Source organism: Castor canadensis, chromosome 4 (assembly GCF_047511655.1).
Source record: "Castor canadensis chromosome 4, mCasCan1.hap1v2, whole genome shotgun sequence".
NCBI lineage: Eukaryota > Metazoa > Chordata > Mammalia > Rodentia > Castoridae > Castor > Castor canadensis.
Window position 1 is genome coordinate 99,651,907 of NC_133389.1, and position 25,027 is coordinate 99,676,933.

General features: G+C 35.3%; 1 protein-coding gene across 17 annotated transcripts in view; it reads right to left on the reverse strand.

Annotated features, from left to right (window-relative positions):
- Positions 1-25,027, reverse strand: part of Gtdc1 (glycosyltransferase like domain containing 1) — a 428,360-nt gene that overhangs the window by 221,522 nt on the left and 181,811 nt on the right. For 16 of the 17 annotated variants that reach the window (XM_074070676.1, XM_074070677.1, XM_074070680.1 and 13 more), the window contains 2 exons: positions 22,861-23,028; positions 19,403-19,576 (listed from right to left, as the gene is read on the reverse strand). In XM_074070676.1, the coding sequence (XP_073926777.1) occupies positions 19,403-19,576; positions 22,861-23,028 (342 nt within the window). Of the gene's footprint in view, positions 1-19,402; positions 19,577-21,584; positions 21,755-22,860; positions 23,029-25,027 lie in introns of those variants that run through there. The other variant, XM_074070689.1, reaches the window with a different exon arrangement.

Genomic DNA, 25,027 nt, shown 5'->3' on the forward strand with positions numbered 1-25,027 from the left:
TATTAAAACAGAACTCAAAAGGGAAGTTCACATGACAGCCATCGGAAAAGGCAAAAAAGGCTCACTGCCAAAGCCATCCACAATAGGCATTTTAAATAATGTCTGGAGACAGACACAGAGGGAAAGCTTAAGAAAAATTTTAATCATAAAGGATAAAGATACAACATTTGCAAAGAGGAAGCATAAAAAATATGATTGATCCACTTAGGATTTACGATAGTAAGTCTCAGAAAAGAGAAATGAGAAAATTATTTTTAGGTTCAGAGTTTCGTTAGAAACTCTTATTTCTCAGTCACTGAGTAAGTTTTTTATATGAGTAACCCAGGGCTCAGTGGAAGAGAAAAATATATTAGAGTTAGTAGTACAATAATTTTCAAAACCCTTAAGAATTTTTTGAGTCCACTCACCTCCTTGCCTTCTATTTCAACAAAATTTATCAACTAATCCTACATATTCCCTTTTCCCACTGTCTTTTGTTCCCGTCTTTTCAAATGTATTCTCACAGCCTAAGACAGACACTTCCACTTCAATTAGTGGAAAGTAATATATGATACACTTAAGGATTTTGTATTATAAAAATGAGGTTCTGGTAACATAAAAATGAAATGTCTGTGGTTCCCTTCCCACAGAAGCACTATAGGTCTTCTCACCATGTCAGTAAATACTTAGTAGAGCAATTTTGTACTGGGTTTGAAAGAGGCCAATGTCCAAAACAGATACATCAGTTCTCTACATGTAAATGAATTTCGATATGCAGGTCGAATTCATGAACTCAGAGTTACATTATCAGAACAGGAAGCACTGGCCTGGGGACTAAATTTCAAACGAGGAAGCTATCTCCATGGAGACATGAAAATATATTATATAGGAGAGAATAGTTGCTTAGATGCTATTTCTTATCTTGATATTCCCTCATTATATGTGAATTTTAGTGCTTCCAGGGAGAAAATAAGGGAAGAACTTCTCATTTCATGGCTCCTTAAGAAATAAGACCAAGATTTCAGTTTAGAACAACAGGTAAGAAAATATGGTCTTACTGAAAGAACTTGGACAAGTATTTGTGCAATTAGTAAGCTCATCTTAAATTAAAGAAAATTATAATGAGGTTTCCAATACACTATTAGGTTCTTACTGTCCTCTTCACTAATTTTTTAAGTGTCATACTTAATAACAGATACACAAAATTAAAAATTTCCAAAAGAAACTGAAAATTACTTAATTGAGAATTACTTTCATAGAAACCCTTATTAATAAAAGTAAATTTGTAGTCAACATTTACTCAAATATAGTAAGAGCGAAAGCAACAGAACTTAAGGAAAGCTTATCATTTCTATTTACTCACGGAAGCACTATTGTAAATGGTTAATAATAATATAAACTGACCCACCTCACACATGATAAAAGTACATATGTAGAACAGTACTTGGATTTGATATTCTTAGCAACATATCTTTTTATTTTTTTCAGGTACTAGATATTGAACTCAGGGCCTCATACTTGATAGGCATGCTATCAAGATAGGCTCCACTCTACCACTTGAGTCATACTCCCAATCATTTTGCTTTTAGCTTGTCTTTCAGTAGGCACATTAGTATGGGCCTGCCATGAACCACAATCCTCCCAGTCTCTGAATCCTGAATAGCTGGGATTATAGACATGAGCTCCCACACCTGACCTCAAATAACTTACGTCAAACCAGCCAACTGGTTAGTAAAAGCCATGGTATTGAAACATGACTGTCTGACATCAATTTTATCAGGAACTGTACCATGCTTCCCCATCACTATTCAGTACGCAATCCACAAGTCCCTATCAAAAGGGACTGAAAGTGATTTAGAGCTACAAGAAGACAAAAGGAGAATAGCTCAATATACTTTTGTTTATCCAGAAATAAATAGGTCCAAAGACCTAATTTACTTAAAAATGCTGCACTTAATTTTTATGAGATAGTAACAAATGACAAGAAACAGCTTGGATTTATTTGAAAAAACTAATTTGAGCAATTCAAGGATCTCAAAGAAAAGAAAAAAACCAAGAAAACTTTTGCAAGTATAGATCAATATAACAAATCACATGAAGTTCTAAATGATGACACTGTGGCAAGAAAGGACACCTCTTGTTAGTCACTTTCTCCTAAATGAGCCTCTAACATCTCAAACTCAATATAAGGAACTCTGAATTCACCATCTTTGCACCAGCAAATCTGTCACTCAATGCCGATACCACAGATATTCCTAGCCAACATAATCAATACTTCAAATCATTCCTGACATTTCTCCATTCAATAAATCGCCACATCAACTTGCCAAGTCTACAATGAAGGTATTTATGTGAATTTCCTCTGAATGCCACTTCCCTAGTTCAAGTCTTTAATAACCTATCCTACTAATTTTTCTCCTGTTTCTCTGACTCTCATGTCCTCTCCCATCAGCATTAATATCAATTTATTTCCCCATTTAAAAATATAACACAGGTAGGTGAGCACCGATGACTCACACCTGTAATCCTAGCTACTCAGGAGGCTGAGATCAGGATTATGGCTTGAAGTCTGCCTGAGCAAATAGTTTGCAAGACCCTATCTTGAAAAACGCATCACAAAGAAATGGTTGGTAGAGTGTTTCAAGGTGTAGACCCTGAGTTCAAACTCCAGTACTGCAAAAATAAGTAAATAAATAAATTAAATTAAACATAACAGACCAGGATTCCAAGATGGCGGCTAGAGGGAGGAAGCAGAAAGTGAGCCTCCTACAGTAAAATCTTCCAGAGACGCTGGAGACACACTTTGCAGGCAAAATCACTGAAAAGAGGCAAACCTCTGACCCCTCCACACCTCCAGCCGGCACAGAGAATCTCCACTTCACGTTAAACGGAGAAACATGGAGGGCCCCCGCGCCCAGACGGCTTGGGAAGACAAAGACAAGCTTACTGTCAATTAGTACACTAATGCTCCCTGTTTATACCTTTAAAACTTGCCTCTCTGATTCCTTGTTCTGTTTTCTCCTTCTTGTCTCTTTATTTGCTTTTCCCTTACCTTTAACTTCTTGCTTTCCACCTCTGCTCACCCTTCCATTCTAAATATTACCATTGTTATTATTACAAGCTAGAAAATACTTAATTGCACACAATACAGGGACAGTAACAACACCAAAGACAATGACAGGAAGACAGAAAAAACAGCGAAACCAGTTTCCCCACAGCAAAAAATTAGTACAGGAACCAGAGGGGAATGAAGAAAACAGATACTCAGATCCACACTCCAAAAAAATGAAGATAAACTATGCCAAAGGACCCAATAAAGCCCACAAGAATAATTTCAAAGAACATACACTATAGTTACTCAATGAGAATTTTATAGAGATGATACTGGATAGGGTCAACCAAAATGTACAGGAGACACTCAAGAAATTCCAAGACAACAAAAGTAGAGAATTTGAAAAAGCAAAAGAAGAAATAAAGGAAACCATAGAAGCACTGTATAAACACAAAACTGAAAGAGAGAACACAACTAATAAACAGATAAATGAACTCAGGACAAAAATAGACAACATTAAAGAGGAAACCACTCAGGATATGGAAAACCTCATAAAAAAGAACAAAACAGAACTGCAAAACAAAACGGAAGGCCACACCAGCAGAACAGAACAAACAGAAGACAGAATCTCAGAACTTGAAGATGAAATGGTAATTAAAGGAAAAACCGAAGAACTATTAATTAAACAACTCAAGACCTGTGAAAAGATAATGCAAGAACTCACCAACTTCAACAAAAGACCAAATGAGAATCATGGGCATCAAAGAAGGAGAAGAGGTGCAAGCGAAGGGAATGCGTAATCTATTCAACAAAATAATAACGGAAAATTTCCTAAATCTAGAGAAAAGATATTCCCATACAGATGCAAGAGTCCTCCAGGAGACCAAACAGACCAGATCAAAGTAGAACTACCCCACGACATATCATCATTAAAACAACAAGTTCAGAAACTAGGGAAAGAATATTGAAGGCTGTAAGAGAGAAAAAACAAGTAACATACAAACGTAAATACATCAAAATCACAGCAGACTTCTCAACAGAAACATTAAAAGCAAGAAGAGCGTGGGGTGAGATCTTCCAGCACTGAATGAAAATAACTTCAACCCCAGGATACTCTACCCAGCGAAACTATGATTCAAAATAGATGGAGCAGTAAAATTCTTCCATGATAAGCAGAAACTAAAACAACATGTGACCACAAATCAAACATTACAAAAGATTCTTCAAGGGATTCTGCACACAGAAAGTGAAACCCAAATTAACCATGAAAAGACAGGCAGCACCAAACTATAGGAAAAGAAAAAGCAAGACAGTAGAGAGTAACCTCAACTTAAGTTCACACAATCAAACCTTCAAACAACTAAGACAACTAAATGACAGGAATCACCACATACCTATCAGTACTAACACTTAATGTTAACGGACTTAATTCACCCATCAAAAGGCACCACTTGATGAAATGGATTAAAAGGGAAGATCCAACAATATGTTGTTTACAGAGACCCATCTCACCGACAGAAATAAGCATAGGCTTAGGATGAAAGGCTGGAAGAAGATTTACCAAGCCGATGGCCCCCGAAAACGGGCAGGAGTAGCAATACTTATCTCTGACAAAGTAGACTTCAAACCTATGTTGATCAAACAAGATAAAGAACGCCATTCGATACTAATAAAATGGGAAATAGACCAAAAGGAAATAATAATCAACCTGTATGTACCCAATGTCAACGCACCCAATTTCATCAAACATACCCTGAAAGACCTAAAAGCATATATTAACGCCAACACAGTGGTTGTGGGAGACTTTAACACCCCATTATCATCAATAGATAGGTCATCCAAACGAAAAATCAATAAAGAAATCCAAGATCTAAAATATACAATAGATCAAATAACCTACTTGATGTCTATAGAACATTTCATCCAACTTCTACACAATCTACATTCTTCTCAGCAGCCCATGGAACCTTCTCCAAAATAGATCATATCCTAGGACACAAAGCAACCCTCAGCAAATATAAGAAAATGGAAATTATACCGGGCATACTATCTGATCACAATGCAGTAAAAGTAGAACTCAACAACAAAAGTAAAGACAAAACACATGCAAACAGCTGGAAACTAAATAACTCATTACTTAATGAAGAATGGATCATCGATGAAATAAAACAGGAAATTAAATTCAAAAGTTCCTGGAACTCAATGAAAATGAAAACACAACCTACTGGAACCTATGGGACACAGCTAAGGCAGTCCTGTGAAGAAAGTTTATAGCCATGAGTGCATATATTAAAAAGACTGAAAGATCCCAAATCAATGACCTAATGACACATCTCAAACTCCTAGAAAAACAAGAACAAGCAAATCCCTAAGCAAATAGAAGGAGAGAAATAATAAAAATAAGAGATGAAATCAACGAAATAGAAACCAAAAAAACCATACAAAGAATTAATGAAACAAAAAGTTGGTTCTTTGAAAAAATAAACAAGATCGATAGACCCCTGGCAAACATGACTAAAATGAGGAGAGAAAAAACCCAAATTAGTAGAATCAGGAATGCAAAAGGGGAGATAACAACAACCACCATGGAAGTCCACGAAATCATCAGAAACTACTTCGAGAACCTATATTCAAATAAATTTGAAAATCTTAAAGAAATGGACAGATTTCTAGATATATATGATCATCCAAAACTGAACCAAGAGGAAATTAATCACCTGAAGACATCTATAACACAAAATGAAATTGAAGCAGCAATCGAGAGTCTCCCCAAAAAGAAAAGTCCAGGACCTGATGGATTCTCTGCTGAATTCTATCAGACCTTTAAAGAAGCACTGATACCAACCCTCCTTAAACTGTTCCATGAAATAGAAAGGGAAGGAAAACTGCCTAACACATTTTATGAAGCCAGTATTACACTTATCCCAAAACCAGGCAAAGACACCTCCAAAAACGAGAACTATAGGCCAATCTCCTAATGAACATTGACGCAAAAATCCTCAACAAAATAATGGCAAACCGAATTCAACAACACATCAAAAAGATTATTCACCATGACCAAGTAGGCTTCATCCCAGGGATGCAGGGGTGGTTCAACATATGAAAATCAATAAACGTAATAAACCACATTAACAGAAGCAAAGACAAAAACCACTTGATCATCTCAGTAGATGCACAAAAAACCTTTGATAAGATCCAACACCATTTCATGATAAAAGCTCCAAGAAAACTAGGAATAGAAGGAAAATTCCTCAACATTATAAAAGCTATATATGACAAACCTACAGCCAGCATTATACTTAACGGAGAAAAACTGAAACCATTCCCTCTAAAATCAGGAACCAGACAAGGATGCCCGCTACCTTCACTCCTATTCAACATAGTACTGGAATTCCTAGCCAGAGCAATTAGGCAAGAAGAGGGAATAAAAGGAATACAAATAGGTAAAGAAACTGTCAAAATATCGCTATTTGCAGATGACATGATCCTATACCTTAAAGACCCAAAAAACTCTACTCAGAAGCTTCTAGACATCATCAATAGCTATAGCAAGGTAGCAGGATATAAAATCAACATAGAAAAATCATTAGCATTTCTATACACTAACAATGAGCAAACTGAAAAAGAATGTATGAAAACAATTCCATTTACAATAGCCTCAAAAAAAATCAAATACCTAGGTGTAAACTTAACAAAAGATGTGAAAGACCTCTACAAGGAAAACTATACACTTCTGAAGAAAGAGATTGAGGAAGACTATAGAAAGTGGAGAGATCTCCCATGCTCATGGATTGGTAGAATCAACATAGCAAAAATGTCGATACTCCCCAAAGTAATCTACATGTTTAATGCAATTCCCATCAAAATTCCAATGACATTCATTAAAAGATTGAAAAATCTACCGTTAAATTTATATGGAAACACAAGAGGCCACGAATAGCCAAGGCAATACTCAGTCAAAAGAACAATGCTGGAGGTATCACGATACCTGATTTCAAACTACATTACAAAGCAGTAACAATAAAAACAGCATGGTACTGGCACAAAAACAGACATGAAGACCAGTGGAACAGAATAGACGACCTGGATGTGAAGCCAGACAACTATAACCAACTTGTCTTTGACAAAGGAGCTAAAAATATACGATGGAGAAATAGCAGCCTCTTCAACAAAAACTGCTGGGAAAACTGGTTAGCAGTCTGCAAAAAACTGAAACTAGATCCATGTATATCACGCTATACCAAGATTAACTCAAAATGGATCAAGGATCTTAATATCAGACCACAAACTCTAAAGTTGATACAGGAAAGAGTAGGAAATACTCTGGAGTTAGTAGGTATAGGCAAGAACTTTCTCAATGGAACCCCAGCAGCACAGCAACTAAGAGATAGCATAGATAAATGGGACCTCATAAAACTAAAAAGCTTCTGTTCATCAAAAGAAATGGTCTCTAAACTGAAAAGAACACACACAGAGTGGGAGAAAATATTTGCCAGCTACACATCAGACAAAGGACTGATAACCAGAATATATAGGGAACTTAAAAAACTAAATTCTCCCAAAACTAATGAACCAATAAAGAAATGGGCAAGTGAACTAAACAGAACTTTCTCAAAAGAAGAAATTCAAATGGCCAGAAAACACATGAAAAAATGCTCACCATCTCTAGCAATAAAGGAAATGCAAATTAAAACCACGCTAAGATTCCACCTCACCCCTGTTAGAATAGCCATCATCAGCAACACCACCAACAACAGGTGTTGGCGAGGATGCGGGGAAAAAGGGAACCCTCTTACACTGTTGGTGGGAATGTAACCTAGTACAACCACTCTGGAAAAAAATTTGGAGGCTACTCAAAAAGCTAAACATTGATCTACCATTTGATCCAGCAATACTACTCTTGGGGATATACCCAAAAGTATGTGACACAGGTTACTCCAGAGGCACCTGCACACCCATGTTTATTGCGGCACTATTCACAATAGCCAAGTTATGGAAACAGCCAAGATGTCCCACCACTGACGAATGGATTAAGAAAATGTGGTATCTATACACAATGGAATTTTATGCAGCCAGGAAGAAGAACGAAATGTGATCATTCGCTGGTAAATGGATGGAATTGGAGAACATCATTCTGAGTGAGGTTAGCCTGGCCCAAAAGACCAAAAATCGGATGTTCTCCCTCATATGTGGACATTAGATCAAGGGCAAACACAACAAGGGGATTGGACTTTGAGCACATGATAAAAGCGAGTACACACAAGGGAGGGGTGAGGATAGGTAAGACACCTAAAAAATTAGCTAGCATTTGTTGTCCTTAACACAGAGAAACTAAAGCAGATACCTTAAAAGCGACTGAGGCCAATAGGAGAAGGGGACCAGGAACTAGAGAAAAGGTGAGATCAAAAAGAATTAACCTAGAAGGTAACACACACGCACAGGAAATTAATGTGTGTCAATAGCTACCCTTATCTCAACCAGCAAAAACCCTTGTTCCTTCCTATTATTGCTTATACTCTCTCAACAACAAAATTAGAAATAAGGGCAAAATAGTTTCTGCTGGGTATTGATGGGGTGGGGGCGGAGAGGGAGGGGGCGGAATGGGTCGTAAGGGAGGGGGTGGGGGCAGGGGGGAGAAATGACCCAAGCCTTGTATGCACATATGAACAATAAAATAAAAAAAAAATAAGAAAAACTCACACATGAATACGCCAAAGTCTGAATTCCTCAACTCTAATTCCAATTACTATCTCTTCACTCAACTCAGTCAAAGGTAATGAATCTCTTCTAGATCCCAGAACCATTCTTTTGCCACTGATCTGTTTTATCTATTCTCTTTCTTTACATTGTATCCTCTCATTCATTCTAACCTACCCTGCTTTACCAAATAGTGAGAAATAATGGAAGCATGCATTAGAGACAGTAATGTGGGTAGGTATGTGATTTCAGAGTGCTTAACCTTCTGAAACTCAGTTTTCTACTTGAAATGAGGGTAATAGTACCAAGCTTGCCAGGATGCAGTAACAATGAGAAGTAATGCACATGAATAACATGCCCAGAAAAGGCACTTAACAAATGATAACCATAATTATTCCTAAGCTTAATAAGTCTTTAACGCTCAATTCAAATGCCATAAAAACACACTTTTTTTCTATCTTATACTTAAAATCATCTGAATGTATCTATTATTCCCACAAAGCTCTTCACATTAAGTACCCTGAATTTATTGTTTTACATCAGAATATTCTGTATTTACTGCACAAACAGCAAGCTTTTAATATGTTTAGTAAATAACAGCATATGTAAAAGCTCAAAGAATTTAATACTAAGTATATTTTCTTGTATTTAATAACTTTAAAGCATATTTTTTTTTCTTTTCTAATTATTATTGTTTTACTGGATGAGGGTACATTGTAGCATTTACAAAGGTTCTTACAATGTTGCAAATATATCATATTTGAATTCACCCCTTCCACTGCTCTCTTTCATCCCCCCACACCCCACACCCTGATTCCTGGAACAGTTTCAGCAGCTATCATTTTTGCATTTACATACATGTGTATACATTATTTGTACTTTTTCATCCTTCTACCCCTTTCCTTGCCACCTCCTCCCCTCCCACTGGTGTAAACCCCCTCTTTCCCCACAGAACCTGTTCCACCCTACTGTTCTCTGATTTTGTAGGAGAAAAAAACATAAAAGATAATAAGAGAAACATGGTGTTTTTGCTAGTTTGAAATAAAGATAGCTACACAGGGAGATTCCTTGTGTTGTTTCCAAACATACATGTATTACCACCCCAATTGGTTCATCTCTTCCAGTCCTCTTCACTCCTCCCTAGTCCCTTCCCATGGTGGCCCCAGCCAGTTTAAGATTCCTATATTCATACCTGTACAGTAAGCACATCAACCACATTCAAGTTTTTGGTTTCCTTCCTTTGCCCTATCCCTCCTTGACATAGCCTCCCCTTAGTGTTACTCATGTCCCATAATATTGCTGCACTTCTTGTTGAACTATAATCCACATATGAGGGAGAACATGCGGCTTTTGGCCTTTTGAGCCTAACTAACTTCATTTAAGATGATGTTCTCCAGTCCCATCCATTTACCTGCAAATGACAAAACTTCTTTCTTGGCTCAATAAAATTCCATTGTGTATAAATACTACATTTTCTTAATCCACTCGTTGGTAATGGGGCATCTGGACTGTTTCCACAGCTTAGCTATTGTGAATAGTGCTGTAGTAAACATGGGTATGCAGGTGCCTTTGTAGTAACCTGACTCACATTCTTTTGGGTATATTCCTAGGAGTGGGATTGCTGGATCATAGGCAGATCTACTTTTAGTTTATTGAGGAGCCTCAATATTGTTTTCCATAGTGGCTGTACTAGCCATAATTACAATATTAATAAAGTCACTAATATTTATTGAAAACTTGTTAGGTTATAGGCACTATGCTAAGTCAGCACATTATATTACAATTATCTTTATCCTCATACTAAACCCAAGAAGGGGTGCTATTCCAATTTCTATCTTAACCTCCCCAATTTGCCGTAGGCTGAACAGTGCTACCAACAAGTGGCAGAAGCCAAACAAGAATTCTTAATACCATACTGTTCAGCATTTCCAAAAATGGAATGACTGGAATAAGTAATTTTAAAAATAGCTAAAGTTTAATCCACTAAACATAAAAACAGCATGCTTGAAATCTTTCTAACATGTATTAAATATAGCCCTCATTTAATGAGTAATTTAATGAATAAAGTATGTAACATATCATTTGTTCTTGCCTTGATGGCTACACACTGATGATCAGTCATTGTGTTCAGTGATGTTTTTGAGCCTGCTAAGAGCTAAGTGGACCTTTTGCTGAACTCCTCCAAGTGTATTGGAACTTGTCAAATGACATTCATATCCATTTGGCAGTAGCCTTGCTCCTTTACTCCCTTGGGGCTGATTTCCCTAGCTTCATATATTCTGTGTCACCTGTGGCCTTTTATCTTACCTCCTAGATTTCTTAGGGAAACACTACTTTAAAAAAAATGGACATCAGGAGACCAGGTTCAAATCATCCTGCAATGAAAAGCAAAGTTTTTGTTGTTACTGCTGAATTTAGAGCACTCTTTTTGGTAGGGTTATTTCTAAGTTGCAGAAAACAGAAACCTAATGATTGTAATTAGGCATTACTTGGGCAATAATTTAATTTCATTTAATATACATTTTGAGCAAATAAGAGTTTTTGTTTAAAACTTTAGGGTGTGTGTGTGTGTGTGTGTGTGTGTGTGTGTAGGCTGGCAACCAAACTGTCTGTTAACAAAGATAGTAAATAAAGAGAAAGATGGACAGGGTCTTATGTACCATGAAAGATTTATATTAGATATAAAGATTTCTTGATGGCAAATGTTATTAAACATTGGAATTATTTGTTAAAAGGATTTTTCCATATAGTAATTTATAAATTTTTTTAAATAAAATTCAAAGGAGACACATTTTTGCATTCATTTTGAAGATGCAAAATAATTGCTAGCAAGTATGCATATGTTTAAATTTCTAAAAACAAAACTTTTCTACTTTAGGCCTACATTAATATTCAAGAAGACAAAACTATGACATTATTTCAGAGCTCAACTGATAGTTTCACTAATATGTCTAACACTAATACTTTCTCAAAATATCTTAGAAATATGATCACATGCAGTAAGAAGATTAAGGTGTTTGCAGGCAACTCTGCCTCCCAAAAGCAGAATTCTTGATGGCAGAAAAAAAGTTTTCTGTGTTGAGGTATGGGGGCTGCCTTCTGTCCTATAAACCCACAAATTCTCAAATTACAGATCCGCTGTTGTGTTCTGACACATCTGCTTTGCAATGTAAAATAGTGCTTTCTTTAATAAGATTTCTTCAAAAAGCCCTTAGGCTCCTCGCCTTTGTTTGCACAGCCTGAGAGTTTTCATTTAAAGTTTTCACACTGTTTTAAAAATTCCCCATTTTTGTTTCTAAATTAGTTAGGCAGAGTCCATAAACTTCTGTTTGGCTTCACTGTTTTAGCTACATGGAAATGTTGGAGAGAAACTTACAGACAAATTCCTAAAATTTCAATAAATGAGATTACCCAAGTGACCAACATTCTTTTCTTCTCTCCTTTACTGTAAAAAAAAAAAAAAAAAAAAAAAGTAGGAAATAGGAAAGTACTGACACTCTTTATAATTTCCATTCCAAGTATTTAAAGTCTACTATGCATTGAGCAATCTCAGATGAAAAAACCACTCTGTTTATTCTGTGTCAACTCTGATAATCTAATGGGGTAGGAAATAGGGACAGTGAAATAATCATAGTAATACATGAAATTCTGTCCTAATGACCATGACAAGGATGATACTGGATATTCTCTGTGGTGATTAAACTGGGCCTGAAACTCAGATAAAGCATACATTAGTCAATCTAAAGTATACTTTCTTCAATTTGTTCAAGGTCCAAACTTAAACTCCTAAGGATAAGGGTTCAATTCATCCTCTCATTGAAAAATATGTGGACCACCATAATGGAGAAATTTAAATTCTTTATTCATAATATAATGAGACTGAAATGGTAATCAAGTAATGACTATATACGAATACCAGTCTTGAATGACTGAGCATTTGTCTCTTTTTACCTTCAAATATTATTTGAAAAAAATAAAAAGATATCCATTTTGCATTTTCCACATCTCCCTAATGTGGAATTTACTGGGAAGACATTGATCTTTTTCAAGGATAAGAGATGCCTATTTGCAATTTCTACCATACATTCTTATATGATCCAATTTGTTGGTGGAAAGGATAAGCTAGTTATATGAAAATCATGGATACTCCCTCAGTAGAGTCCTTTAGAGGGATAGGTGAGAAAAGCCTGAGGTGCAGATGTAGTCTTCTACTCCATTCCTAACACTTAACATTGATATATGTTAGGCACTGCTTTGTAATGCTACAAGGTTTCATCCTATGAGGTAAGTTATAAAACAAGAGAGTTTGGATAAATGAGAAATAACTAGAAACAGAAAACAAAATGGTTTTCTTACATACATGAAATTACAGTCAGAGCTTAAAACTGTTTCTTGAAGTATTCCTTCTATTTTTCTTTTTAGACCTATTTTCAATTTTATTACCAGAATTCTTAAAGTTTCTCATTCCTCTCGAAGCATCCTCTCAACCTTTTAAAGCTATTTTCTAAAGCCCTGAGTTCTTTATTTCACAACATTACTATGACATGCTCAGTTTCAACCTTTTTGTCAGTTTCATTTTATAAAAATTATTCATTGGTCAAAGTCAGGTATTAGGGACCAGAGTTCTCTTTGTCTCTGAGACAAATTGATTAAGAGCTTGAATTCTAAAATAGGGCAAAAAAGCATTTAATTTCTAGTTCCATCTTTACCTTTACTGTATATGTATATAGTTTCTTATGTACATATATGCATATACATGTAATATGCCTATTATAACCCAGGGCATGAAGTTAAGAATCAATAGGGTTAGCTTTTATGGCTACTTTCTAAAAAGCAACCTGGAAATTCTTCAGATGTTCTGACTTCGGAAGACTGAGGATTGCACAAAGGTCTGGATATTTGAAATTCCCCTATGCCTTTCCTTTAGGACAGTTTACATGTTCTAGAGTAAGAAAATATTGACTGAAGTAGTATCTAGATCAGCAGTCTGCAGAATTCCTTCCCTCATCCCCATAGATTTCCATGTGAAATTTCCTTCTTAAAATGCACAGCAAAATTGTCTTAATTTTTGCTCTAATTCATAGTTTTTAATAAAGAATAGACTTCTTTTGCAATTTCAATAGTGGATCTTATCTCTCTGAGACCAAGAAGATACTTGTCTTCTGGTATTAATATTCCAAAATCTGCTTTGTTGATCTCCAATCACCTAGCAGGTCTGAAAGCCTTCAGTAGCCAAAGCAGCCACTGTTTATAACCCAGCAGAAAAGAGATACTTGATCAATGGCAAGGCTTTATCAAGTAGATCTAAAAATGACAGCTCATTGAAATGTCCTTTCATCACCTAAAGCTTAAGGATAGCATAACTGCATAAAGAAAGGCTTTAAGATGCTTATTGTCTTCTTCTAGGTGAAAATGGCTCATCTACATCTTAACAGTAAGGCATAACATTTACCTTCAGTTGTTATTTATAATTTTTGCCAAAACTGGATTATGCATTTCCCTACATTCTGAAAGTGAAATTAACTGGTTACCATTTAATCTCCTTTTAAAAATCACAGTCTTCCATTTGATGTACAAGCTGTACTATCATTAAGGAATGTCTGCAGGTATAGAGTTGCCTGCCCTGCCATAGAATGGCTCCAGGCTGCTGTATTTTTTCACTTCCGTATATTTTTTTCAATAGTTTATCTCTCTCCTCCCTTGCTGTCAAGCTGTCAGTCAGCTGTCAGTTTTTACTGCTGTGAGTCTGCCTTTATCACACCCCCAATTTAAGGCTGCTAATCTGCTGTCAGCTGAAAAATCAGATAATCAAGACCTCTGAAATTACATTAACAATAGGTGGCAAGATGAACACTGGATGGAGACTTTGAGGTATGAGTTCTAGTTCCTGTCCTGCCTATACCCAGCTGCACGACGGACAGAACACACCTGATTTCTCTGGGCCACCTTGGTGCCCTGATCTATAAAATGAGGAGGAGGAGGAGGAGGAGGAGGAGTGTGTGTGTGTGTGTGTGTGTGTGTGTGTAAGAGAAAGAGAAGAGACAGAGAGAGAGGGAGAGAGAACCAGAGAGAGAAGAGACAGAGGGAGAGAGAGAGGGAGAGAGAACCAGAGACAGAAGGAGACAGGGAGAGAGAGGAACAAAGAGATATCCAGACCTGAATCACAAATTACTCTTGTCTACCAGAAAATATCATATAAAACTTTGTCTGAGTTTTCAGGGTAGGGTACCACTGATCTTTTAATTGGCAAATCCAAGAACAGTTATTAATCATTAGCTTACTTAATGTCAATGCGCCAGATTAACTTCTGATCACTTCCTTAAAACCCTCTTTCTTCCCTTGGTTCCAAAGAATAACTGACTCATCTTGTTGACCTTCTGACTCATCTTTTCTTCTCCTTTCAGTCTTGGGCTCTTTCTCCACCAAGTCCTTAAGTGTCAAGAATGCCAAAGGTGGTCAATGTTGAAAGATCAGGATCATGAGGAGGAGAAAACAAGAGATGCAGAAGCTGTTTGTTCACACAGGCTGCTGTGTGAAAATCTGGGGGCCATGTATCTTAGAAGCCAACAAAAGAATGTGCGATAGCATGTCAAATGATGCTGATATGTTAAGGAAGATGAATACTAAGGACTGACCAAAAGATTTAGAAGCATGGAACTCATTGTGACCTTTGCAAAAACAGTTTCCCTCAAAGGCTTTAAGAGAACACTAGGAATGAAACTGGAAGCAGTAAGTACAAGCAACTCTTTGAGGAGATTTTGTTACTAAGATGTAAAAAATAATGGTTTTAATGTGATACTAGAAATGCTCTAGAAGAAAGGAAAACTGGAATGATTCAGGAAAGAGGAAAACTGATGGTACAGAATGGAAAATGAAAAAACTGCTAGAAAAAGTCTTTCAACATAGGCGATGAACGGGTGGTAGCAAAGAATTGGAGATGAGGCCTTAGACAGAAGCAAGGTCAGCTTAACTATACCAATGGGTATAAAGATGAAGAATACACAACAGGAGCTGGGGATTTGTCTTAATTGGTAGAGGGCTTTCCCAGCAAGTGAAAGGCCATGGGTTCAAACCCCAGTACCTCCAAAGAATATGTGCCCAGAAGCACATAAATGGGTAGACAAAGCAGTGTCAACCTATAAAAGTTCTCTTGTGATTGCTTCTATTTTCCAAATGTCAACTGAGAATGAACACAAAGGCTTGGTATTAGAGGTTTCCAAATAGAAAAGAAGGCATGACTTACTATCAAATATGGTATGCTTGCCATATAATCCAAAAGGCCTATCTAAAGTTAGGAGTATGAATCTAGAGCATGCTACTAAGTATGGTTGGATGGTTTATCTCTAATAATCTTTAGTCTGATGAGTGCACGTAGAAAGTTCATAAAGAATGGATTTAATAAGATCAGGAGTTTTACCAATCACATCTGAAGCAAAATGTGTAAAAGATTAGAGATCATGTATAAGACAGTAAACATAATGATAATATATGGAAGTTAAACTGGATAAAGAAGAGGAAATAAGACAAGAAGGATAGAAGTTGGCTAAATCAATGGACAGCAGCTTCTAGTGAGGTCAAAGGATTGCTTGAGTTAAGGTGATACAATAAGTAAACAAACCTCTTTATATTAGACTGACCTTTTGACAGAGGAATTCTCTACTTTTACATATTGATTATAGGGAGATGGAAGATGGAGTGAGGACAGTTCTCTATACTCTGGTGGCAACAGACATGCCAGGTGACAAATTAATGGGGGGTAGGTAGTTAATAAGATGAAATAATCCTTCATCGTCTATTATATACCAGGCATTATCCTAGACACTTAGCATGCACTATTTTATTTAATCAATATATCATCCTTATGAGAGGAAAAGGTAAATGTAATCATAACTATTAAAGAACCTATGTTCAGGTCCATTGGCACATGTCACAGAGCTAATAAGTAGGGGTCAAGAACCAAATACATGTATATGTGATCATAGCATTTAAGAGCTTTCCCATCCTCACATGTTTAATACAGATCATTAAATACTTTCAAGGAAATACAATCTCTTACTACTATTTTTCTGGTATCTAAGAATGAGAAAGAGAGTGTGTAAAGAGAGCAATAGGTAGCAAAAGGTATACCAAGTCCAATAGTACTGAATGCCTAGTTGACAGACAAGCTCTGAGTTTTAACAGACATTGATTCTATAAATTCTCACTAACTTTGCTGGAAAAAAGGCTTTTCCTTCTTCTCTGATTAATATCTATTACATTATATATAGCTTATTAATAACACAACTATAGATTCATTTTGATTTAAATGATTTTTGCCACCACCAAATAATGTTTCTGTAAGGAGAAAGATATAAGTGTTCAAAAGTTGTTTTTTTAAATTACCTTGCTTATTTTGCCTTTGGAATTACAAATATTTTTCAACATTTCATTGAAATAATACACTTTTAAAACTGCAGGCATTAAAATGATTGTCATTCATGAAATAATCATTTACTAACACTGCGTGAGTTCAGGTTGTACAAAGCAAATTACCATTTGAAAAAACTCAAATAACACTCTGGGCTAAGACCCTGCTTATGAATGTTATCTTGGCCACAGTATTTCTTAACCTTCTTCTACTTAGCTAGATTCCCTTATGGTAAATGTGGAAATTAATAAGCTATTGCATTGCCTTAGGTGCATTAATCATGATGTTGTAGGAGCATATCTGATGCAAATGATTTCTACAAAATATCATTTATTTGAATCTATGGTAGTAAGAAGAATTATGACCACCTATTCAATTAAGGATGTATATCTGCCTAAATATTAAACTTAAAAACTTATTTCAAAAAGCAGATCTCATATTAAAAAATGCAAATATATAACTGTGTTCTAGCTATTGACAGATATAAAGTTTAACGATTACAGTTATAAAGTATAACAATTATAGTTTTCAAAAGTTAAAATTCTCTTATCACACATAAGAAAACTATCTATATAAAAATATACAAACATATTCATATAGTTAGCCCTCTATCCAAAGTCCCCTATTCATATACTGAACAAATGACAGATCAAATATGTTTGGGAAGAAAAAAATTTATGTATTGAAAATGTACAGACTTTTTTTTCTTGCCATTATTCCCTAAACAATACCACGTAACAACTATATACATACCATTTACACTGTATTATGTACTATAAGTAATCTAGATATGATTTTAAATATGCAGGAAAATGTGCATAGGTTATATGCAATGTAAGTACTATACCCTTTTACATAAGAGACTTGAGCATTTGTAGCTTTTGGTATTCCTGAGGGTGGGGAGGTGTCATGGAATATAACTACCGGCACGCATGTACACACATATACCATATTTTTTTTTCTGTATGTGTTTTACATATATGTATGTATATAAAACACATATGTATATATTTACCCATACATACATATTTGAAAACTGATTATGATCTTAGTTCTACCTAGCATTACAGTTTTCAAAAGAGCAAATAAATCATTAGATGTTATTGACAAATAACCTACAATGACAGGAAATTTTAATAATAAACAGAAATTTGAATCTGAAGTCATAGAACCAAACAGTCTAGTGTATGACTCCAAGCCAACCTCAATATCTCTGGGCCTCTGTTTTCTGTACCACATAAAGTAAGAACTATGCAAGGCTGTCTAACTTAAATTTTATGACTCACTAACTTGATTTGGTATGGGACATATTTTTCATCAGTGAAATACTGAGTAGTAAGACACTCGAATAAATTAGCATTGAAGGTACAGATAGAGAGTCCTGCCCTACAGCAAAATCTGGATGAATTCAGTAAGTGAAGAACACAGAGACTAATGTTGACTTTCTACACAGCATATATGAACATTAAATCATTTCCAATCTTCATTTCAGAGTTAGGGAAGAAACAGCTGTCCCTGAACTCCTTTTAAGGACAGTTACAAAACAGCAGCAAACACCACTAGTATGAGTCCCACTGAAGTAAACTTTCTATTCACAGGAGAAAAACATTCCTAGTAGTTATAAAAATAGTTTTGCTAGGTTTAATCAAAAATGAAAAGGAACCCCAGAATGTTCCCTTTGAGCCACATTATCCATTGCTAATTCAGGGTGGGCCCAGTAACAAGGGTAACAAAAATGTCCTTAAAAAGAGAAATGGCAATTAAGTGCATTTGAATCCAATATGGATGGCTTAATTCTTTAAGATTATATATAAATAATAAAGATGAAAGAGGAAAAATAACAGAAGAACAAAGCATGGGAAATTAAAGTCATCCAAGCAATAAGACTGATTTAGTTAAGAGTTACTATTATGCATTTTAAATCAATGGGCCTAAGAAGAATGCAAAAGTAGAGAAATATGCTTGACAATGATTTCTGTAATAAGACAACAAATAGTAAGGTTTAAAACCAAAACATCCTACTTTGGCAAACAAGTAAGTAAGAATAAAGAATGGAAGAACTCAATATCTGAACTACCCATTCAGTAATAAGTTAGATACCTGATTATTTAAAATCTTTATAAATCATGTATGGAGACATACAACTCAATTCTCTACTCAACCAAACTTATTGTGAAAAGTTAAAGCTGGCAAAAAGAACACCAATTTCTCTACATTAGAGAAGTAATCTGTAACACAATATTGAAAACAGAGTCAAACACACTAACCTGCTCACATCAGGAAACCTAATGGGAAAGTAAATAACTTGGCACTTGGGTCTGATGATACTTTCCAGATCCTTAGGTCTATGATCAGGAATCAGCTTCATAAATGTTCCAATAGAAGTGAGAAATGACTCCATATTAAAAACTGAGTTGAACACCACCACATCAGCCACCAAGCTACATAAAGGGAAAAGATAAAGACAAATGATCAGCTCAGATTCATTTGGAGTTGTTTTTTTTTTTTTTAATAAGCCTAAGGCCTATGTGTATTAATCAGAGTTTATACTGCACCTTAGGTTGAAACAAACATTTCACTTCCCATCAGTATCTATCAAACTGTCTCTAATGGATAAACTAGTTCTTAATATTCTATCATGGGAAGCTAGTTTGTGGCACTGGGGGGAAAGGCAACAAGGAAATTAAATGATTTAATGGGACTTCAAACCAAACCCTATTTCTCCATGATGCCAGAAACTTTCCACATTATCAAAACATTAAGTTCAGCAAGATCTTTTGCTCTGTTGCCCAATTTACCACACTGAACTTCTCTGTCAGTGATGTTCATCATTGTACTGCTGAGAATAGACTGCCATACTCTTCACCTCCTTCAAAGGAACTAATTGAGACAAAGCTGTTTTCATACTATTTGGTTAAAGTCTAGTTCCTGCTTTAGCCATGGCTCTAAGAAATGTGCTACATTTTATAAAGTTCTGGAATTATACAGGAAGGATGATGGTACTGTTACATATTTAATAACTCATTTTACTACCATATTATATTTGGGGTAACCAGAGAAGTAGAAAATATTAGTGAAAATGAATCAGAAATCCATAGCATTAGGTCTTATTTATTATATAAAGGAATATATTATAGAATACCACAATATCATGGGCCTTCAGATCTAATACTGACTACTGCTTGTGACAGACTGTTTTCCTCTCCTCAGTATTTTTTAAATAAAAATAATACAAAATATACTGTCATAAGAAAATATGAAAGCTAATTTTATGTGACATAAATTTATCAACAGTTTTAAGGTTGCCTGTGACATTTTCCTGGACACCAAAACATGGGTGAGCGGCATGAAACCTGTATGCATATTATGGTTTCTTTGTGAGTCGAAAACAGATTGAATAAATCACTGCTTTGATTTTTAAAATATCTTCTTTCATTAATCAGTGACTCAGGGTCATTGGAGCTCTATGAAATGCACAGAAACATTTCCATAAGAAGGCATATATGGTTAAATAAGACAGTACAGTCTTATTTCACCCTAAAAATAATAGATGAATAAGACTGAAAAGAAAACATGTAAGTTCACAAGACTGCAAAACACAATACTGTAAGTAGAACTTACACATAGGTAGGAATACCAAACCTAATCCTCAGTTTAGTCTGTATTATATCGGCAGAGACAGGCAAAATGAAAAACCAGTTAAAGGAATGTTGATCTGCTATCCCTATGCCTCCCCTCCAAAAGTGCTTCTGTATAAAAGTCTGTTTGTTTGGTTTTTGTTTTTTTCCAGTTGCTTCCTGGTGCAAATTTGGGGAATGGGTATGATTACCCCAAAGATAGTAGAAAGGAATGTCACAAAATTGCTGACACAGTTCTAATCAATAGTATCCCAAAAGCTGAAGGACATTTTACAGCTAGTCTGTTTTCACCATATGTCACATATTGTAATAGTGACCCACAGGTCATAATATAGAGTTATGACATGTATTCATAAGTCATAGGGTTAGTGAAGCCTCTGTTTAAGGTGAGTGTTTATGTCAGTCATCTTTAAAATCCTTAGCTGCTACACAGTCAAGAAAGAAATGTGACAGTGTCAACAAAAGCACAAGTCAGCAAGAAAACTAAAGAAACATTTGAGGAAGAAGGAGGCATACTTTTCAAAGGGAATCAGAGCAGGATTGCTTTCTGACACTCTTATTTTTCCTCTGGACAACTGTGGACTATTTTTTTCCCCTTAAGAAGCCAAATGATGATGAAGTCCACTTCTTTCTCTCCTAGCTTGTCTATCAGTTTATCCTCTTGAGAATAGAAATGTTGAAAAATCATGTGCAAGCTTTTATAGTTTCATCTTCTATGAGGAAAACAATTTCTTATAAAAGAGAGGAGGGGCAGTCAACTAATTTCTTTTTTCATATCCGCCCTCAAAGAGCATGCAATCCAACTACTTACATTGCTCAAAAATTTGGTTGATGCTAAGTTAAAGATCCAAGATAGTTTACAAAAATAATCTTTTTGGTGCATATCGTCCCTGAATTGGTGTAACTTCCATCAACTTTAAAGTCACCCATAAAGGAAAAAATAGACTTAATTTTTTTCTCAGTGAGTCCTCAGGGGTAATAAACACTATCTGAAAAAAAGAATGATGCTAATTCAAGAAATCATAAGAATATTACAAATGAGTTCTCCACATTGATAAAGCACAAATGATTTTATTTTATTTTTAAAACATATTTCCCTTATCTGCTTCAGTCTAAAAGTATTTTAATTTTATTATGAAATTTAAAAACACTTACTTTTTATGAGACATTTGACGTGAAGCAGTTCCACTCTATTTTGATAGCACTGCTACTTCACAATTGAAGCAGCTTATAAAAATGATTGCAAGAAAACATTTACAAAATGCTCAAAACACAGTAAGTACCATGTTGCTGTTTTTCTGTGTCTACTAAACTATTCAACAGACTTGGAATTGTTGAGGGTCTGTTTAAATACATCATCAATCCCAATAGCTAATAACTGTTAATAAAAGTGGTAAAATGTACCCATTCACTGTCAAACTGATTCCATTTGACCTGTACAGTTATGTAATAGGATTCTGCAGCAAAGCCATTTGGGACTTGTTATTAACTTCTTTCATCAACTAAGCATCAGGAGATACACTCTGTTGAAGTACAATAGAGAAGGACCCTCACCTTTGAAATGTCATGGTATTTTAAGGCTATGTCATTTCAAAAGATGCAATGAGAAGATTAAGAAAAAAACACCAAAAGGTTCACTTTTCGTTTTCCAGTTTTCTGTTTTATGAACAACAACAAAAAAAAGAGGGAGGCAGCAGAATCTCTTGCTCTACTACAATTTTTATTATTTCTCTGTAAATTTCTATTTTTACTTTAGCAGAATACAATGAAAGTGGCTGGTAAATATGAGTTGCCTAATTGCCCTTTCTAAAAATGTGCCTTAAAAAATAAATCAAGAAATCCCGTGAAGAACCGTGTCAACCTCTGGATTCTATTTTGAATGTTATGAAAAAAAATTAGTTCAACATATAATTAGATTTTTACATATATGTATTTTATAAAAGGAGTAGCTATGATATTATGTATACTGCAGAAATAATTACTACCAGGGAAAGAATGTTTAAACATCTGCACCTACCTTAAGGTGTTTAATTTAAAGCTAAATATCTACAAAGAAAAAGATGTCAAAGGATGAAATATATACCTACCATGAAAGAATTTGGTTGTATCCATATTGAAAATCCCTCTCCTGGTATTTCTTGACAGGATATACCAATTGGTTCTCATGGAAGTATAGAATCTTTTTCAATTTCCCAAGGTCAGGCCGAAGGGCAGCCAGTTCTGTCAGGTTAAGAACTGAGCTTGCAAAGAGGATCCTAGAAACAAGGAAATTTGGGTTTACTGTCCTAAACATGGTTGAAGGGGCCATTCTTTGCCCTTCTTCTCTCCTCTTTCCTTTTCTCATCCCAAGAAAAACATATCTAAGTACTATGTAGCAGCATTCTAAGTTTTGAACTCTTAAAAAGTAATCTCTAAGAACTGAATCTCATTGGTCTCAGCTTTGAGAAATATAAAACAAATGGGAGGGAGGATGAGGAGAGGGGAGAAGGGAGAGAATAAGAGAGGGAGGAGGGAAGGAGGAGGAGGAGGAGAAGCAGCAGGAGGGTGGATTTTATTGAAAAAGCCAAGAAAAGCTCTATATAAAGGACAAATGGAACAAAGATAATGCTAACTGGGGAATACTTTGCTTGCCAGTTTTCATTACACTTTACTTCTTTATGCAAACAACTACTGAAATTTAATATAAAAGCAAGAATGGCACACATTCACATAAACCCTTTTGATTTGTGTAATAGATTTATCAGTGTGGTCATTTTCTCTTGGCATATTTTCTCATCCCCCACTTTAAAATATCCTTTAATACTTACCGTTTAAAAAAAATAACCTTTACTTCTCCCTCACTGGACTGCTAATGACACCAGATACACAATCTATAAAATTCCTTATATAAACCACAAATTTCAAAAATATTGAAAGGCTGATTCCTAGTCTTAGGGGAAAAAGAAACGGAAAGCTTACCTATCCATGTTTATAAATAAAACTAAGTATTTATTTATTTTGTCATTTCAGAAACATCAGCTTAAAAGGCTAAAATGCGATACGGTCAAGCCAGGAAGGACAGAAAAATTGAACAAGACGACCCACTAGGATGAATGCTGGTGAAACAGAGACATATATAAAGTATGACAGGAACCAACAGAAAGGAGGAATAGTAAACTGGGACAACTTGGAAATGTTTCCCCGACAAGATTCCTACACATATGGACACATGAAAGAGACAGTACCTGAGCAGATGAGGACACTTAAATAACACAATTTTGAGGGAATGCCATCTTTATAGCATAATGTAGCTTCATTTACCCTTCATGGCTATAATTCCTACTCTAAAAGGGTCAAAGAAGGTTAAGAGGGTTTTTTGTTTTTCTATGATCATACTGGTAGAAAGCAGCAAACAGAGACTGTTGGTCTAAGCCTGAAGCACTTTTCATTACACCATAGAAATGAATTGGCTGTGGACCACTTACATTGCAAATGCTTTTTTCTGTACCTATAAATACAAAATATCTTCCTTGTTATTACCATTATTACAACTACTATAAATTCACCCTTGCTGACAAGCCAAATGGCTAACTTCAGGTGTTTATATGATCTGCAGTACTAGCCTTTCACACACAAGAGTGATTACATAATAAGTGCATATATCATAAACAGGAATTCAAGTGCCTTCTACATGGGCTGCAGAACCACATAAGACCAAAGGCCAGTGATCCTTCTTTAAATCACATTGCCCTACTGATGTTATGGTTTATCTCTTGAAAGTAAAAAAAAAAAAAAAATCTAAAATCTTACAAAGAAGGTGTATTTATTTTATAAAATGTCCATCTACAACCAACTAAAGCAAACAGAAAAATTATGTCAAATAATGCCTTATTTTGTCCAAAGTTATCCGCACCACTACAAAGTATAAGCCTTTCTAAAACTGATATGGAAAAATTCTGAAATATGCAGATATGTGTTACCTATAAATATGATCCCTAGCAAATAAAACAACAAAATATTAATTTCAACCAATCAATATGGAAATGGATGGCAACTTCCAGGTCTAGTTATTGAATCACCCTCCATCCTCTCAAACTTATCTATTAAATTTGATAGACAAATGGGACAAAATATTATTATGCACTCCCAAATGTGATGCACTGAGAAAGATGTAAATCCTCAACGTAGTATCCCTGCCAAAAATGTCTCATCTGAATTTGGTCATACGGAAATAATCATACAAATATTATGCAAAATAACTGGCTGGATCTCCAA